Source organism: Mastigoproctus giganteus, chromosome 1, assembly GCF_048544385.1.
Source record: "Mastigoproctus giganteus isolate SK-2022 chromosome 1, ASM4854438v1, whole genome shotgun sequence".
Classification (NCBI taxonomy): domain Eukaryota; kingdom Metazoa; phylum Arthropoda; class Arachnida; order Uropygi; family Thelyphonidae; genus Mastigoproctus; species Mastigoproctus giganteus.
The window spans coordinates 209,735,466-209,754,257 of record NC_143575.1 but is presented as its reverse complement, the minus strand read 5'-3'; the positions used below and the strand labels follow the sequence as shown (position 1 = coordinate 209,754,257).

The 18,792-nt window shown below is 36.3% G+C and overlaps 1 protein-coding gene across 2 annotated transcripts in view; it reads left to right on the top strand.

Annotated features, from left to right (window-relative positions):
* The first annotated feature begins 1,010 nt into the window (after positions 1-1,010).
* Mccc2 (methylcrotonyl-CoA carboxylase subunit 2) overlaps positions 1,011-18,792 on the top strand; it is a 118,520-nt gene continuing 100,738 nt past the window's right edge. The window contains exons 1-2 of one of the 2 annotated variants that reach the window (XM_090384174.1): positions 1,011-1,182; positions 16,075-16,141. In XM_090384174.1, the coding sequence (XP_090240300.1) occupies positions 1,030-1,182; positions 16,075-16,141 (220 nt within the window). In that variant the 5' untranslated portion in view covers positions 1,011-1,029. Of the gene's footprint in view, positions 1,183-11,667; positions 11,767-16,074; positions 16,142-18,792 lie in introns of those variants that run through there. The other variant, XM_090384175.1, reaches the window with a different exon arrangement.

Sequence of the window (18,792 nt, the reverse complement as noted above, 5' to 3'; positions counted from 1 at the left end):
ATAGCCGTACTATATCTCTAAAATGTGTTAATTCTGTGGTCAGTTTATTTATTATGCAAACAGGAAACCAGAATTTCTAAAGGTTCCTTCAATCGGGGGTGTAGTTAGCCGATTTCAGGCGGAGAGAGAGAGAGAGAGAGAGAGAGAGAGAGAGAGAGAGAGAGAGAGAGAGAGAGAGAGAGAGAGAGAGAGAATATAGTTCCCCTTGAGTTATTCCAGGTTTTTCATCCCGAATAACAAACAACATGCAGATTTGCTCATAAACACGCATTTTTACAAACATAATACGCAACGGAGCAATATGGTCTAAGTCAGTAATGCTCCTAAAAAAATCAATATATTTGGTCATGTGGTCAATAATGGTCATGTAGATCGAACTATGATTAACTCAAACGCGTGTACCACTGTACTTCTCATTTTCCAGTGGCTTCGTCCAGCCTGCCATCCAGAAGAGTGAGAAGACAAATACTGTAAACTTAAAATGTAATATATGCAATTTACAGACGCAGTACACTAATCATTCATCGCTTTAATTGCCTCGCGCAAAGATTAATCAAACCTTCCAGATGTGATTCGCACCGAGCATTTCCCCAACAGTAGAGAAGGATAGTGATTGCAACCACTATTTTATCGGTGAAGGCCTCGAGTTCTGGATGCTGAAAACGAAAATTCCATATAACATTAAAATGTCCAATTGTCCATGGCTGAGAATTAATATTTTCTTAATTTCTTCGTTTGAGAATTACTAGCCAAAAGACAAAATTTTATAGTTCCACCACTTTTCTAAGACCGCCATCTATTGACTTTAATATGAAATAGTTTTAAAGAGAAACGTGTGATTTGCAGGTTACCGTAACGTGTAGAAGGATGTTTGTTTATTTTGTTGTCTTGATGTGTATTTACGTTTCCTGCATTATGTAAAATGCCCTATTTCAAAGCTTAATAGAAGTTAATGTTTATATTCACACACGTCTTCAAATCTAAAAGTGTAAAAAGGGTATGGTGTTTCATATAAGGCGTAATTTAATCATGAGTGCAGCAGTGCTTAAAAGACTCTGTTTTATTTGTAAATTAAATTACAGTGTAAGAAGTGTAGAATGGCGTCTTCATAAAAGAAATTATCATTTTAATAAATGTACTGTAATTGGCATAGATTCCGACAGAAATTCAACAGAATTTCAGGTATGTATTATATCGATCTAATGATTGTAATAGCAATACCAATGGATGCAGTAAGCAACTTTGAAGTTGGATGCTGCTCCCTTTCCGTTACATGGTCTGTATTATTGTGAACCATAGAAAACAGCCGTGGGATAGCAATAGGAACTTACACACCCACAAAAAGATAAAGACCATTAGAACATTCATAGATCATTATCATACTTCACAGTATAAATTTAGATCCTAAATTCAATAATTAGTTTTAATTTATAAAGAATGGGTGCACTTCTTAAAAGGGTCTTCCCTCCTCACATAGGTCTATTCGTGGTGGCGAGTTAAAAAAAATAAAAAAAAAATAAAAATTAAAGTTAAGCTTGGAACTGTGAAGATAGAGTTGCTTGCCAGTATAGGTCAGTAGACCTTTGTACTTATGAAATACTACAGGGTAAAGATTTTGGTTATTGAAATCTTTCAATTAAGATGAAAGTGGTTGCCAGAAGTACAAAGTGTGTTTATTGAGGAAGTAAGAGCTGGTTTCAATTTGAGTGAGCTGTGTGTGTGGGGGGACCTTGATTTTCCAGGTTCAAGGTCAGAATAGAAGGAACCATTTCAAGAACCAGTATTCTTAAGAAAAGTTTTGTTTTGAAATTAGGAGTAACACCAGACCAAATGGGAGACACATATAAGAAGTTTTGTTTGATCATCTCCAAAAAAAAAATTATAATCAGTATGAGTATTATGATAATGGTGCAAGGGAACCACAGGCTTTGCTGCATGGGCCAAAAAAAGAGGAAAAAGTAGGTAAGAAAATACAAAACAAATTATGCGCTTCCCTCTTCACATAGGTAAATATCTGGTTGACTTTTGGATTTGTGCAAACTGTCAGCCTCAGCTGTCTGCAGAAGCAACTTGTTCAGGAATCAGTGACTTTCTGGCTAAAAAGAAACTTCCTGCAATGTTTATGTTCCCAGTTCTGAAGTTCTCTATAATATGATATTGCCAAGGAAGCGGGGGGGATTTTTTGTGTTTGTTTGATGTAAAGAGTATGAGAATATTAGGTGTGAATTCAGCATTGTTGTGGGCTGTAAAGATGCAACTACCATCAAGGGTAAAGGTAAGGGTTTTTGCTTTCATGAAGATGACTATACTGAAGTTGACTACAGTGGTCTCAGACAGTTTTTAAATTGTATACAGTGGGGTCAACGCATGATGTTACCATCAATAAATTCTAAATGGGAAGCATTCACGGAATTAATCATAGAAGCTACTTGGCTTTTGACAACAAATAATAAATACTTTTCAAGGTTTAGGGCTAAATGAATGTTAGATGAACTAATGAGATTCGTGGCAGAGTAGAAAAATACATGGGATGCATATAAAGATAGTCTGTAATCAAGTCACAAAGTTTAGGCAAGTGAAGGCAGATTACAAGAAATCTTTGGCAAAGAAAAACAGCAATGATTCTTTACTTGTAAATACTAGAAGGAAGGGGATGAATCAAATTGGTCCACTTGATATTGATGGTTTGACTGTTAGCATTAGTAGGGGCATATGATGTAAGAAAGCAAACTTATGCAACATCAACCAAGAAAAAAAAAACTTCCCATTTCACCAATCCATTCGCTCTAAAAAAACCATTTGCTGGCTAAAGGCATATTTCCACACATCTATTCAACAACGGTCTTTCCTCAATTTGAATTTATGTCCCCCTCAGGTGCATAATAAGATAATTGAGAAGATTAATGCATAACAACTTATGTATAATATTAGTATATAACTGTGTATGACTGTTGCTAAGTGATCAAGTTCAAATACTCCTCTGACCTGTGTGGCCAGCCCAGAGTATAAACAGAATTAAGTTTGGAAAAAAGTACATTGATAATTATAGCTCTAAGAGTATAAGTGTTTTATATATATATACACACACACACACACCCCACACACACACACACACGCTTTATAATGTAATTTTTATTATTCTTCTTCTTCTTCAAGAGGAGTGTTTCCATTTACAATGGGTTTCCTCAGCCTACAAGTTATTTCTTGTTAGGAATTTTTTCCCGCCATAAAGTGCGGTTCAAGGTGTCTTGGTCGGTTAAGCCTCGGGCTGTCATGCACTCCCGCACTCCATCCATCCATGTCCTCCTCTTCTCCTTCTTCCATGAAGTATCCATTCCAGGATAGCCTTTGGATATCTGTTTTCTTGCATCCGTTTTACATGTCCATACCACGTTAGATGCTTTTTTTTGATGGTGTCAATAATAGTCTTTTTCATTAGCATTAGTAGAAGCATTTGATGCAAGAAAGCAAGCTTATGCAGCATCAGCCAAAAAAAAAAAAAAAAAAACCCACTTCCACTTCACCCCTCTGTTCGTTCAAAATACCTGTCCAGCTGAGCCTTAAACTTATTTAGGCTATCAACCTCCACCACAAGGGATGGGAGCCTGTTCCACCAACCAACCACCCGCTGGCTAAAGGCAAATTTCCGCACGTCTATCCTACATCTGTCTTTCCTCAATTTGAATTTATGCCCTCTCAGGTGATTTTTCTGAGCTAGAGGAAGAATCCCATCAGCATTGAGCATGCTTAAACCATTCAAGGCTTTATACACCTCTATCAGATCACCTCGCTGGTGCCTAGTCTCCAGACACTGTAATTTGCAAAACTTAAGCCTTTCTTCATAAGAGCACCCCTTTGTTCCATTCACTAATCTTGTTGCCCTTCTCTGTACTCGTTAAAGCAGCTCTACATCCTTGAAATGAGGCCTCCAGACCTGTATACAGTACTCTAGGTGTGGCCTGACCATTGCCTTATACAATGGAATAATCACCTCCTTATCCCTGCTGGAAAAATTCCTGTATATCATTGACAATACTCCATGAGCTACTCTTGCAGCCCGTCTGCACTGCTCAGAGAACTTCATATCTGCCTGCACAACCACCCCCAAGTCCCTTTCATTCTCTACCACTGTCAGTGTAGTACCACAGAGTTGATACGTTGCTCTGGGGTTGCTGTTTCCCATGTGTAGTACTTTATATTTGTCAATGTTAAACTTCATTTGCCACCTCTCAGCCCATCTGCTCAACCTTTCCAGATCCTGTTGCAGCAGCATAGTGTCAGTAGTGTCCTTGACAACCCTGCCAACCTTTGTATCATCTGCAAACTTGGACATTAAGCTTGATATACCATCATCAATATCATTTATAAATACAGAAAACAATAATGGACCCAACACTGAGCCCTGAGGGACTCCACTAATAACATTAGCCCACGATGAGCAGTGTCCATTGATTACCACTCTCTGTCTTCTCCCTCTCAACCACCCCTTTATCCATAGCAGCAATTTGCCTCCAATGTCACACTGCTCCAATTTGTGTAGCAGTCTTCCATGTGCAACAGTATCAAAAGCCTTTCTAAGATCCAGGTATACAATATCAAAGTTATTCCCTGCATCCAGTTCTTTTGTGACTGCATCATAGTATCCAATCAAGTTGGTCAGGCAAGACTTCCCCTTAACAAAACCATGCTGTGTCTGAGCTATAACTGAAGTCTTGTCTAAATGATCCTGCAGTGCTTCTTTAACCAGTGCCTCCATTAATTTTCCTGGAACAGAAGTTAAGCTCACAGGTCTATAATTACTTGTGTCAGCCTTTGATCCTCCTTTGTGAATTGGGGTCACATTTGCACATTTCCAGTCTATGGGTACCTCCCCTGAGTCCAAGGAAGCTCTCATAATTATGGCTAAGGGTTTGCTTACTTCCTTTGCTGCCTCCTTTAATATAACTGGATAGATCCCATCCACCCCGGATGCCTTTCTTGTGTTTATCTTCAACAGTTTCTCCTCCACTTTACTCCCAGTTATTTCAAGATTCTGTAGCTTACTGCTAGAGTTGAATACACCTCTGGCATTCCCCTTGCTGAATAACTCCTCATGTGTGAATGTCGATGCAAAATATTCATTTAGTTTGTTAGCTACCTGAGCAGGATCATCAACAGTTGACCCATCAATATCAAGTGGACCAATCTGATTCATCCCCTTCCTTCTAGAGTTTACATAAGTAAAGAACTCTTTGCTGTTTTTCTTTACATCCCTTGCCAAAGATTTCTCGTAATCTGCCTTCGCCTGCCTAACCTCCTTTGTAACTTGGTTGCATATCAACTTGTATCTATCATAGGCTTGTGTCATGTGTTAATTTGTAAGTATCCCATGCATTTTTCTTCTCTGCCATATGCCTCATTAGTTCATCTGACATCCATTTTGGCCTAAACCTTGAACAATATTTCTTAGTTGGTATGTAAAGCCTAGTAGCTTCCAAGATAAGTTCTTTGAATGCTTCCCATTTTGAATTTGCTGTTGGTAACATCATCAGTTGGTCCCACTGTATAGAATTTAAATACTGTCTCAGTCCATCGTAGTCGCCTTTACGGAAGTAATAACCCTTCCCTTTACCCCTAATGGTAGTTACCTCTTTGAGTAAATCCCACTTCAGCACACTGTGATCACTGCCACCTAGTGGTTCATTTATCTGCAGATTCTTAATGCATGAAGAATCACTGCTGATAATCAAATCAAGAGTATTCCTCCCTCTAGTTGCCTCCCGAACATGCTGATGTAGAAAACAATCATCCAATAAATCCACAAAAGCCCTGCTAGTGTGTGAGTAACCAGCCCCCAAATTCCAGTCAATATCTGGATAATTAAAATCTCCCATTATAAGACTCTCTGATTTACTGGCCCACTCTATTTCCCTGTACAGTTCCTTATTATACTCACCAGAGTCATTAGGCCTATAGCACACTCCTACTCTCAATTTTGATCTCCCAATGCTTATGTCACACTAAACTGACTCAACACTGCACTGTCCAGCGATGTCGACTGGCTTCGCTTCCTTGGTTTTTATGTGTTTCTTAACTAATAGCATAACCCCTCCCCCCTTCCTATCCTGTCTATCCTTTCTGTAGACGTTGTACTCCCCAAATTGCAGTTCTGCATCCCTTATATCTGTGTGACACCACGTCTCTGATATCCCAACAATATCTGCCTTTGATGTTTTGAGCAATACCTCAAATTCATCAAATTTATTTACTAAACTCCTAGCATTGGTGTACACGCAAGTATACCTGCACCTGTTTCTATTCTTAGCTACCCTAACACAACCCATGTGTTTACTTGTACCGCAATGGTTCCCAGCAGTCTCTGAAATACCATGCATCTTGTTTTTCAGGCTTCTGCTCATTCTAATAGAAGCAGTGCAAGAATCTCTTTCACCTCTGCCAGTGGCTACTGTCAATCTATTGGTCTTTGTCTCCCCCCAAGCTAGCAGTTTTCCGACCCACCTAACACTGCCTCGATAGCATCAGCAAATATTCTTGCACCCTTTCTATTTAAGTGTATCCCATCCCTGTAGAAGCAATCTCTCCTGTTAACAAGTACAGTCCAGGCTGAAAAAAATTCTACCCCTTGAGTCTTGCACAATCTTTCCAGGGCCGAATTGATCAACAAGGCTCTCATCATATACTCCCTCCTATCGTGTCTGGGCAGAATTGCAGATACTTTCAAATTCAACCCTAATTCTCGGCTTTTGTTCAACAGTGACCTGTACTTGTTAAGTAATTCTGCCGGTCTCCTACTCTTAATATTATTAGTGCCAACATGTACAACTATATCACCTTTTGTGCCCTTAAAAGATGATATTCGCTCTACAACGTCATCAACCTTTGCCCCTGGCAAAGGTTGATGACGTTGTAGGTTCACTTCCATTTTTTCCCTTATGTCTTCATTCCATTTTCTGTCTCTTCTAGAAGTTCCTGCTGAGTGTCTCCAAAAATCCATTTCTGTGGAGAGCAGTTTGTTTTCCGCTCGCCTATTCAATGTCTCCGCTCATACAGGTTTCCGCTCCATACAATAGAAGACTTTGTACAATCGTTTGAAATATAAGTTTCTTTGTTTGATTTAGGATATTTTTGCTCCACAGAACAGAGTTTAACATGCCGATAGCCTTTCTGCTGTCTGTAATTCTCTTATTGATCTCTGCTTGGGATGATCCATCACTTTGTAAGATTGACCCCAAATATTTGAATTTATCGACTTATTTGATTTTAAAACCTGCAATATTTAGAACGTGTCCTGGCCCTGAAGACAAAATTTGTCTTGCTAAAATTGATTTTTTTATAATTACAACAAAATAATCCTATTTATTATGGATTGTTAGGCATGTGCTATTGATATATGTATGCAGGGCTGTACCAGACTATATAGCTGCCCTGGTGCAAACTTCTTATTCCTGCCCCTATCCCTCCCCACAGTCATTTTTCTTATATCAGTTTTTTTTTTTTTTTGGGAATTTAAAAAAAATAATAATAAATAATAAGCAATTTTATTTTTTAAACAAAATAACATATATTATGATACATGAAGTAAATACTTAAAAATAAAATAAAAATACGAAAATACATTTATTTTGCTTTGGCTGCAGACAGTAAAACAAAACTACATATATATAAACTTAAAATAAAAATGTTAATAAAAAACAATAACAAAACATTATATAAATTTATCTTGTCTTGATTTGGCTGTAGCAAAATCAGTCATAATATTTTTTATATCTAAAAAATGACTTTCTATAGATATTACTGCCAAATTATTTAATCTTTGTTGATGCATCGATTAAAGGAGGTAATTTTTTATTAATTTTAATTTCTAAAAAGACCACTAGCTACTGATACGGGCATTGTTAGCATTATTCTTAACGAAATGAATATTATTAGGAAGTAGAGTGGTTAAATTATTTTTTAATGTAAAACTTAATTTCTTGTGGAGTCTGATTCATGGACATAAAATTTTGAAAAATTTGTATTTCATTTGCAAGATCAACAGCAACAATATCTTTTGGACATTCCTCATTGGTGGCCTCTGATAACTGTAATTCTAAATCTGAACAATGTTTTAAAATTTCATCTTTTGACGTTTTACTTAGCTTGCTAAAACATTGTAAAAAATTAAAATTGTTATTATAAACCTTGAGCTGTTCAAAACGTTCATCTTTTACATTTCTTGTAGTATATAAAATAGCAAAAAAGAAGTTTATTTTAAAATTATCTTTTGGTGTTGGCGCAAATTCATCTCCAGATTCATAATCAAATAATTTTTTGATTTCCTTCCCATCCTTAAGTTTTCTTTCAGCAAATCAGTGTGAATTTCTAATGAGTTATCAATTTTTGCTGTGTTTTCAAGTACATGTACAAAATGATCATCTGTTCTAAAGTTTATAATCATTCCTTTAATTTTTTTAAATGCTTTAGTGATGTTAATATATCCAATTGTGTATTTTGTAATAATTTGCTTACAAAATTTACACTAAATAAAATGTAAAACCAAATAATAGTAGAGCACACGAATTTAAAAGATCTAATTTTATTTGACAATGACTGAGACTGCTGTTTTGTTTTTAAATCAAATTTATTATCACAATCCAAATATATTTCATAATGAGCATCATCAATTTGTTGTAGATTGTATACTAGAGGTTTTATAGAGTCAATTTGACTTTCCCAATGCCTGTCTGATAAAGGTTTCAGCAAAAGATTTGAAACTGTTTTTTTAATATTGTCCACTGTTTAGTACTACTAGAAAAGAAAATTATAAAGTTCCTGAATAATTCCAAAAAAATCAATTGTCTCAAAAGATATTTTTGCCGCATCATTTACCACTAAATTCAAAGTATGTGCAGCGGACGGTGCGATAAAGGTTCGGGGGTTTTTATCTAAATTTTTTTCCTGAAGACCATTATGTTTTCCTTTCATATTGGCCCCATTGTTGCAACGTTGCCCACATATATTTTGAATATTAATGTTATATTTTTCCAAAAATTCTAAAATGAATGTAGTTAGCCCACTACCAGTCATATTTTCAATTTCACAGAAACTTAAAAATGTTCCCTAATTTCAATGTTTTGTGTTTCATCATTATAAATTACAAATCTTAAAATAATTGTAAATTGTTCCTGATGACTGGCATCAGGTGTACAATCCGAAATCAAAGAATAATATTTAGCTTCCTGTAACTTATCTAAAATTTTTGTCCTTATACTATTTAGCATTAGTAGAGGCATTTGATGCAAGAAAGCAAGCTTATGCAGCATCAGCCAAAAAAAAAAATAAATAATAAATAAAAAAATAACCACTTCCACTTGACCTCTCTGTTCGTTTGAAATACCTGTCCAGCTGAGCCTTAAACTTATTTAGGCTATCAACTTCCATGACAAGGAATGGAAGTCTGTTCCACCAACCAACCACCCGCTGGCTAAAGGCAAATTTCCGCACGTCTATCCTACATCTGTCTTTCCTCAATTTGAATTTATGCCCTCTCAGGTGATTATTCTGAGCAAGAGGAAGAATCCCATCAGCATTGAGCATGCTCAAACCATTCAAGGCTTTATACACCTCTATCAGATCACCTCGCTGGTGCCTAGTCTCCAGACACTGTAATTTGCAAAACTTAAGCCTTTCTTCGTAAGAGCACCCCTTTGTTCCATTCACTAATCTTGTTGCCCTTCTCTGTACTTGTTCCAGCAGCTCTACATCCTTCTTGAATTGAGGCCTCCAGGCCTGTATACAGTACTCTAGGTGTGGTCTGACCATTGCCTTATACAAGGGAATAATCACCTCCTTATCCCTGCTAGAAAAATTCCTATATATCGTTGACAATACACAATGAGCTACTCTTGCAGCCCGTCTGCACTGCTCAGAGAACTTCATATCTGCCTGCACAATCACCCCCAGGTCCCTTTCATTCTCTACCACTGTCAGTGTAGTACCACAGAGTTGATACGTTGCTCTGGGGTTGCTGTTTCCCATATGTAGTACTTTACATTTGTCAATGTTAAACTTCATTTGCCACCTCTCAGCCCATCTGCTCAACCTTTCCGGATCCTGTTGCAGCAGCATAGTGTCAGTAGTGTCCTTGACAACCCTGCCAACCTTCGTATCGTCTGCAAACTTGGACATTAAGCTTGATATACCATCATCAATATCATTTATAAATACAGAAAACAATAATGGACCCAATATTGAACCCTGAGGGACTCCACTAATAACATTAGTCCATGATGAGCAGTGTCCATTGATTACCACTCTCTGTCTTCTCCCCCTCAACCACCCCTTTATCCAAAGCAGCAATTTGCCTCCGATGCCACACTGCTCCAATTTGTGCAGCAGTCTTCCATGTGCAACAGTATCAAAAGCCTTTCTAAGATCCAAGTATATAATATCAAAGTTATTCCCTGCATCCAGTTCTCTTGTGACTGCATCATAGTATCCAATCAAATTGGTCAGGCAAGACTTCCCCTTAACAAAACCATGCTGTGTCCGAGCTATAACTGAAGTCTTGTCTAGATGATCCTGCAGTGCTTCTTTAACCAGTGCCTCCATTAATTTTCCTGGAACAGAAGTTAAACTCACAGGTCTATAATTACTTGTGTCAGCCTTTGATCCTCCTTTGTGAATTGGGGTCACATTTGCACATCTCCAGTCCATGGGTACCTCCCCTGAGGTCCAAGGAAGCTCTCATAATTATGGCTAAGGGTTTGCTTAGTTGCTTTGCCGCCTCCTTTAATATAACTGGATAGATCCCATCCACCCCAGGTGCCTTTCTTATGTTTATCTTCAACAATTTCTCCTCCACTTTACTCTCCTATTATATTTATTTCCTATTATATTTAAAATATAATTTTGAATTTTGTATCCTAAATAATGTGCCATGTGAAGTTTATCAATCTGAATATGTTGGATGTGTTCCGATAAAGTGGAATCAAATTTGACAATCATTTTTATTAATTGCAAAAAAGTTTCCATTATTGTTATTGAATAATTTTGAATTAGCACCCCTTAAAGCCAAATTTTGTTTTGCCAAATATTGATTGCAAAGAACAGTTCTCTTTAATACTGATTGCCATCTTATTTTTTCTTGATTTATCAGACTTTGATGATATGTACCTACTGTATTTTGTAATTCTAAGTTTTAACGCAAATTAATTAATTGGTTAGTGCATTCAACATGCATGTTGCTTTTTTCGTGAATATTCAAATGTCTTGTTAAACATTGCCAATCCTTGAATCCACCTTTACAAGTGGAACTGAAACAGTACTATTTAAAAATAACTTACAATTATAACAAAAGACAGCATTTTGCAAAATCGAATACAGTAACCAATTATGCAAAAGTGATTCACCGTTTTGTAATTTTTTAGTGTAATATTCAATAGAAAATTTCTTCTATTATTATCTTTATCTTTTGGAAAATCAGATTGTTTTAATTGTTCTGGTTTGTTTTCAACTAACATCATTCTTATTTTATTATTTAAAATTTTTGGCCATTTACCAGTATCACTAAGTGAAATTAGTTGATCTTGTATGCAACTGTTGTGATCTTCTCTTTCCTCTTCATCTGAATTTGCTTTAGTTTCACCTAGTTTTTCTTGCTGAGTTGGAATGTCAACATCTTGGACAGGTGATAATTCACGTGTTTCAGTTTCTTCATCAATAGTAGTAAAGCTAGAGGAAATCAAAGTTGATGGACCTGGCTACAGCTAGATGTCTAGAAACCTGGTAATCGAACTTGTTGCTTCTTTTATTTGGTCGCTTTTCATTTTTTTTTTCTTTTTTCTTTTTCTGTATTTATAACCAGAGTCGTTTCCTTCCGTCAGACATCTGAGAAATATTTAAAAAAAAGTTTTAATTTTAAAATTCATTATTTGTTAATATAAAATACGACAAAACACACTCTTAGTTACATTGCACTTTGCTGTCTCTTTTAGTGTTTACAGAACATTGGTCTTTACTGCCTCTTAGTCTCTGCTGCCCCTTAGTCATTGCCACCCTGGTGCGGTACACCACTTACACCACCGGGTTGTCACAGCTCTGTGTGTATGAACTTTCTATTGATGTGTGGCATTAATACTATTGTTACAGTTAACAATATATATATATATATATAGACAAATGTATTTGATCAGTGTATTGAGTAAGGTTACTGACCTGTCAAGTGTAATTACAATGGAGTAAATTGAGAATGCCTGCAAGGTAAGTTGCAGACATTCTCAATTTACTCCATTGTAATTACACTTGACAGGTCAGCAACCCTACTCAATACACTGATCAAATATATTTGTCTATATTTCATTATGGTTGCTGGGTATTTCTGCTATAACTAGTAGTGTGCTGGATCCATAATCCGATTAAATAAATAACTTTTTTATTCTTTTTTAGATGTTCAGTTTTATCAATACATCCTATTATTTTTATTTATATTATGTTATATATATATATAGATAGATATAAAGGGTCATCAAAAAAGGTGTCTGTGATTTCCCTTTTAATTATCTTTGTAAATATTTGATCAATTGCTATGATCGTAGCAGCAAATAGTGTGGTAACTCACTAAGTTTTATTTGACACCTCAACAATGACCTTGGCTGTACTGTGAGTGTGTGCAGAATGACTCCTATGTGCACCATCTCAGTCAGTGTTAGTAAAATTTTGACTCTGATGAGTATAATAAGGAACTGTACAGGGAAATAGAGTGGGCCAGTAAATCAGAATCTTATAATGGGAGATTTTAATTTCCCAGATATTGACTGGAATTTGGGGGCTGGTTACTCACACACTAGCAGGGCTTTTGTGGATTTATTGGATGATTGTTTTCTACATCAGCATGTTCGGGAGGCAACTAGAGGGAGTAATACTCTTGATTTGATTATCAGCAGTGATTCTTCATGCATTAAGAATCTGCAGATAAATGAACCACTAGGTGGCAGTGATCACAGTGTGCTGAAGTGGGATTTACTCAAAGAGGTAACTACCATTAGGGGTAAAGGGAAGGGTTATTGCTTCCGTAAAGGCGACTACGATGGACTGAGACAGTATTTAAATTCTATACAGTGGGACCAACTGATGATGTTACCAACAGCAAATTCAAAATGGGAAGCATTCAAAGAACTTATCTTGGAAGCTACTAGGCTTTACATACCAACTAAGAAATATTGTTCAAGGTTTAGGCCAAAATGGATGTCAGATGAATTAATGAGGCATATGGCAGAGAAGAAAAATGCATGGGATACTTACAAATTAACACATGACACAGAAGCCTATGATAGATACAAGTTGATATGCAACCAAGTTACAAAGGTGGTTAGGCAGGCGAAGGCAGATTAGGAGAAATCTTTGGCAAGGGATGCAAAGAAAAACAGCAAAGAGTTCTTTACTTATGTAAACTCTAGAAGGAAGGGGATGAATCAGATTGGTCCACTTGATATTGATGGGTCAACTGTTGATGATCCTGCTCAGGTAGCTAACAAACTAAATGAATATTTTGCATCGACATTTCACACATGAGGAGTTATTCAGCAAGGGGAATGTCAGAGGTGTATTCAACTCTAGCAGTAAGCTACAGAATCTTGAAATAACTGGGAGTAAAGTGGAGGAGAAACTGTTAAAGATAAACACAAGAAAGGCACCCGGGGTGGATGGGATCTATCCAGTTATATTAAAGGAGGCAGCAAAGGAAGTAAGCAAACCCTTAGCCATAATTATGAGAGCTTCCTTGGACTCAGGGGAGGTACCCATAGACTGGAAATGTGCAAATGTGACCCCAATTCACAAAGGAGGATCAAAGGCTGACACAAGTAATTATAGACCTGTGAGCTTAACTTCTGTTCCAGGAAAATTAATGGAGGCACTGGTTAAAGAAGCACTGCAGGATCATTTAGACAAGACTTCAGTTATAGCTCAGACACAGCATGGTTTTGTTAAGGGGAAGTCTTGCCTGACCAACTTGATTGGATACTATGATGCAGTCACAAAAGAACTGGATGCAGGGAATAACTTTGATATTATATACTTGGATCTTAGAAAGGCTTTTGATACTGTTGCACATGGAAGACTGCTACACAAATTGGAGCAGTGTGACATTGGAGGCAAATTGCTGCTATGGATAAAGGGCTGGTTAAGGGGGAGAAGACAGAGAGTGGTAATCAATGGACACTACTCATCGTGGACTAATGTTATTAGTGGAGTCCCTCAGGGCTCAGTGTTGGGTCCATTATTGTTTTCTGTATTTATAAATGATATTGATGATGGTATATCAAGCTTAATGTCCAAGTTTGCAGATGATACAAAGGTTGGCAGGGTTGTCAAGGACACTACTGACACTATGCTGCTGCAACAGGATCTGGAAAGGTTGAGCAGATGGGCTGAGAGGTGGCAAATGAAGTTTAACATTGACAAATGTAAAGTACTACACATGGGAAACAGCAACCCCAGAGCAACGTATCAACTCTGTGGTACTACACTGACAGTGGTAGAGAATGAAAGGGACTTGGGGGTGGTTGTGCAGGCAGATATGAAGTTCTCTGAGCAGTGCAGACGGGCGGCAAGAGTAGCTCATGGAGTAATGTCAATGATATACAGGAATTTTTCCAGAGGGATAAGGAGGTGATTATTCCATTGTATAAGGCAATGGTCAGGCCACACCTAGAGTACTGAATACAGGTCTGGAGGCCTCATTTCAAGAAGGACGTAGAGCTGCTGGAACGAGTACAGAGAAGGGCAACAAGATTAGTGATTGGAACAAAGGGGTGCTCTTACGAAGAAAGGCTTAAGTTTTGCAAATTACAGTGTCTGGAGACTAGGCACCAGCGAGGTGATCTGACAGATGTGTATAAAGCCTTGAATGGTTTAAGTATGCTCAATGCTGATGGGATTCTTCCTCTAGCTCAGAAAAATCACCTGAGAGGGCATAAATTCAAATTGAGGAAAGACAGATGTAGGATAGACGTGCGGCAATTTGCCTTTAGCCAGCGGGTGGTTGGTTGGTGGAACAGACTCCCATCCCTTGTGGTGGAGGTTGATAGCCTAAATAAGTTTAAGGCTCAGCTGGACAGGTATTTTGAACGAACAGAGGGATGAAGTGGAAGTGGGTTGTTTTTTTTTTTTTTTTTTGGCTGATGCTGCATAAGCTTGCTTTCTTGCATCAAATGCCTCTACTAATGCTAAATGCTAATGCTAATGCTAAATGGCCATGCAACAAAAAGCACAGTGTGTGTTGTGGTATGCTGAATTTAAATCTGTCATAACAGTGCAATGTCAATACTGATGCACATCGGTATTGATGTTGCACTGTTATGACAAATTTATTATGCGCTTTCTGTTGCACGGCCATCTAACTGACTGAGGCGGTGTACATAGGAATCATTCTGTGCACATTCACAGCACAGCTGAGGGAATTGTTGAGGTGTAAAATAAAACTTGGTGAGTTACCACACTGTTTGCTGCTATGATCACAGCAATTGATCAAATATTTCCAAAGATAATTAAAAGGGAAATTACAGATACCTTTTTCGATGACCCTGTATTTCTTGCACTTGCCATGCAGTGGCAAATGGAATTTATGCTTTCATTGTAACTTTTTATGGTATATCAATTTTATCAATACATCCTATTATTTTAGCCAGTCAAATGCTGTGCACTTTTTGTTGTAGCATAGAGATTCATTCGTGTGTACCAGTGACCATGTCTACCATCCCAACACTACAGTGTTCCATATCCTACATTAAAATTCAATATAAATTATATAGAAAATTTTATAGAATATGTGCATGAAAATGTGTGTGATTGCTGGTTAAAATTTTTTATGCCATTTCTTGCAAAAATATATAATTTAAATCTCATTGCATAATGAAAACATTACATTTTTTCGTATTTTTAAAAAAATATTTTATGGTTACTACAGATCATTAATTAAGGATTTAATTTGAATTATTCAGTTAAATTTTTTTTGTTCAGTATATTCTTATCATTTGCATGGCTCATACTTAATATATTTTATATATGTATCTTTGTTCTTGTTTTTTTATTTAGGAAAACTACAATAGGATGAAAAATTTGGTAGATAAACTAAAAAGCATTACTGCAGATATTGTAAAAGGTAAATTATTGACTTTAATAGAATTAATTCAAATTAGAAAATAGAAGTAGTATTAGAATGCTAAAGAAGTCAAATTTCTCCTTTTGAAAAATCAGTATAAATACCCTATACCAGGCCTGGGCAAACGTTTGGGCTGAAGGGCCACAATAGGAATTCAAAAAGAAGGCGGGCCGCACGTAAAATACTATTTTTAGATATATATATTATTTGTTATCATGAAGAAGAAATATAGCATAAAAAAATTATTCTCTAACAACCAAGAATTTAATGAGATGAATGGAACTGTTTTGCATCTTTTTAACATTTTTTTTAATTTCGTGTGTTAATTTTGTAGTTGAGATTCTTAAAACTGCTTGTAAATGTTCATCAGTGATGCTTGATCGTAAAGAATTTTTATTTAGATTCATGATGGAAAATGTTTGTTCACGCATGTAGGTTGATCCAAAAATAACCAACATTTTTCGGGCAAAATCTTTAAGTTCGTTGAATTTGTCCGAATTAAGAGTATTGTAAAATTTACAGACTTCCTCACGATGGTGCAATTCCCTTAAATCGGTATCACACTGCAGATCTATAATCTGAAGCTGTAGTTCACTCAGTGCACTATCAATTTCTATTGAAAATGGGTCACGCACTATTGCCAAACTTGTCTCCATTTTTCGGAAGTCTCCAAATCTTTGTGAAAAGTCGTCATTCAAAGCGTTGATAATTTCACAATGTTTTCAAATTTACTTTCTGGAATCTTCAGCAACAAAAAAAACAAGGTAGACCACTTTCCATGGTTGGAAGGTGGTCTACCTTGTTAATCAATAAATGTCGAAGGAACAACTGGAGTTTTAATTGAAATCCATTCAAACTTTTTACCATATCATGGGCGTATAAATTTTTCCCTTGTAACACGATGTTGAAAGTACAGTATTTAAGTGTGTCACGATGTCCAGGGTAAATGCAAAATCACAAATCCAGTTATTATCAGTTAATTAGGGAAAGTCCATAATATTTTTCAGTTTTAAAAATAGAACGATGTCATCTTTAAGATCCCATACTCGCTGAAGAACTTTTCCTAAGCTAAGCCATCGAATTTGACTATGATAAGGAATATCTGTGTACCCGGATTCAATATCTTGAAGAAAGTTAACGAATTGTCTGTGTTTCAGGCCCCCTCGATCGTATTAAATTTACTAGTTTAATAATACAAGATGTGACATGTTCAACTTTTAACACATTTTTACATAATACTTGTTGATGTATAATACAATGAATTGTAATTAAATTATAATCAGGATAACTTTCACAAATTTTATCCTAAATTTTCTTTAACGCTCCAACATTTTTACCTGTCAAATTTGGTGCTCCGTCAGTTGTTTACGCTTACCATTTTGTTCCATTGTAAGTTATATCTTGTTAAGCATTGTTCAACTTTTTCAAATATATCAGCTCCCATTGTTTGGTCTTTAAGAGATTCCATTGAAAGAAGCTCTTCAATAATTTCAAAATTAGAGGTGCATCCATGTATGAAAATTAATAACTGCGCAGTATTCTTTTGGTTGTTACTTTCGTCGAAAGCTATCGAGTACCATGAAATAAGATAAGTGTAAATATCTTTAATTATGAATATTTTATTGAGTACCATGTTATGGATTCTAATACTGATAATAATTGCTCATTCAAATTTGTATCGATACGTTCAGTTCTTCTTACTATGGTTCGCCGAGATAAACTTATATTCTCAAATTTGTGTTTAATGTCAGGACATATAATTCCACAAGCTTCAGTCATACATTCTTTAATATAGTCTCTGTCACAAAAAGGCTTGTTGCAATTATATGAGAAATAACATAACTTGCCTCTACAGTAGCTTCTTGTTCCTTACTTAGCCGTGTAAACACATTTTATTGTCTAGATAAATTTTGATTCAATCCATCAGCAGTTTTCTTTCTTGCTTCTGGAGTTAAATTGGCACCATATTCGGAATGTTTAGTAGTGAAATGTATTTTTAATATTGTACTCTTTCAGCACTGAGACACTCTCCCGGCAGATGAGACAAATAGTCTCGTTATTTATGTTAGCAAAAAAATATTTTGTGTTCCACTCTTCATTGAAGACACGATGCTTTGTTGAATTTTTTGTTTTTTATTCATTTTTAAAAGGGCGTAAATATTATTTTTATCGCTACTGGCACCAAGATGATAACCGAAGATAACGCAAAAAAACTAACTGCGGGATGACCGTCAGAAAAAACAGATTGGAACTGTGGCCGGTCAGCAGTCCTATCCTATTACTCCGCCACCACATCAAATCCGTTGTCGTCATCACCGGTTGTCTGTTACCGTAGTTTCGCACGATTAGTTTATAATCGCAAATTATACCGTTATAAAAACGCCCGTTGGCTCACTGCGGTTCGTGCACAATGTCAAATTCTATCTCAATTTGAACAATACAGAGATGATAAAACAATTTACAAGTCGACAAATTCTATAATGTATTACATATACAAATTTATTTTTCAAAAAGGCATCGCAAAAGGCATAAAATAAGTAAACTTTTTTTGAAAATACAATTAAAGCTCCCGTCCCGCGGGCCATAGTTTGCCCGGTCCTGCCCTATACCATATATGTACCTATATAATGCTATTTTCATTTCCAGGTATC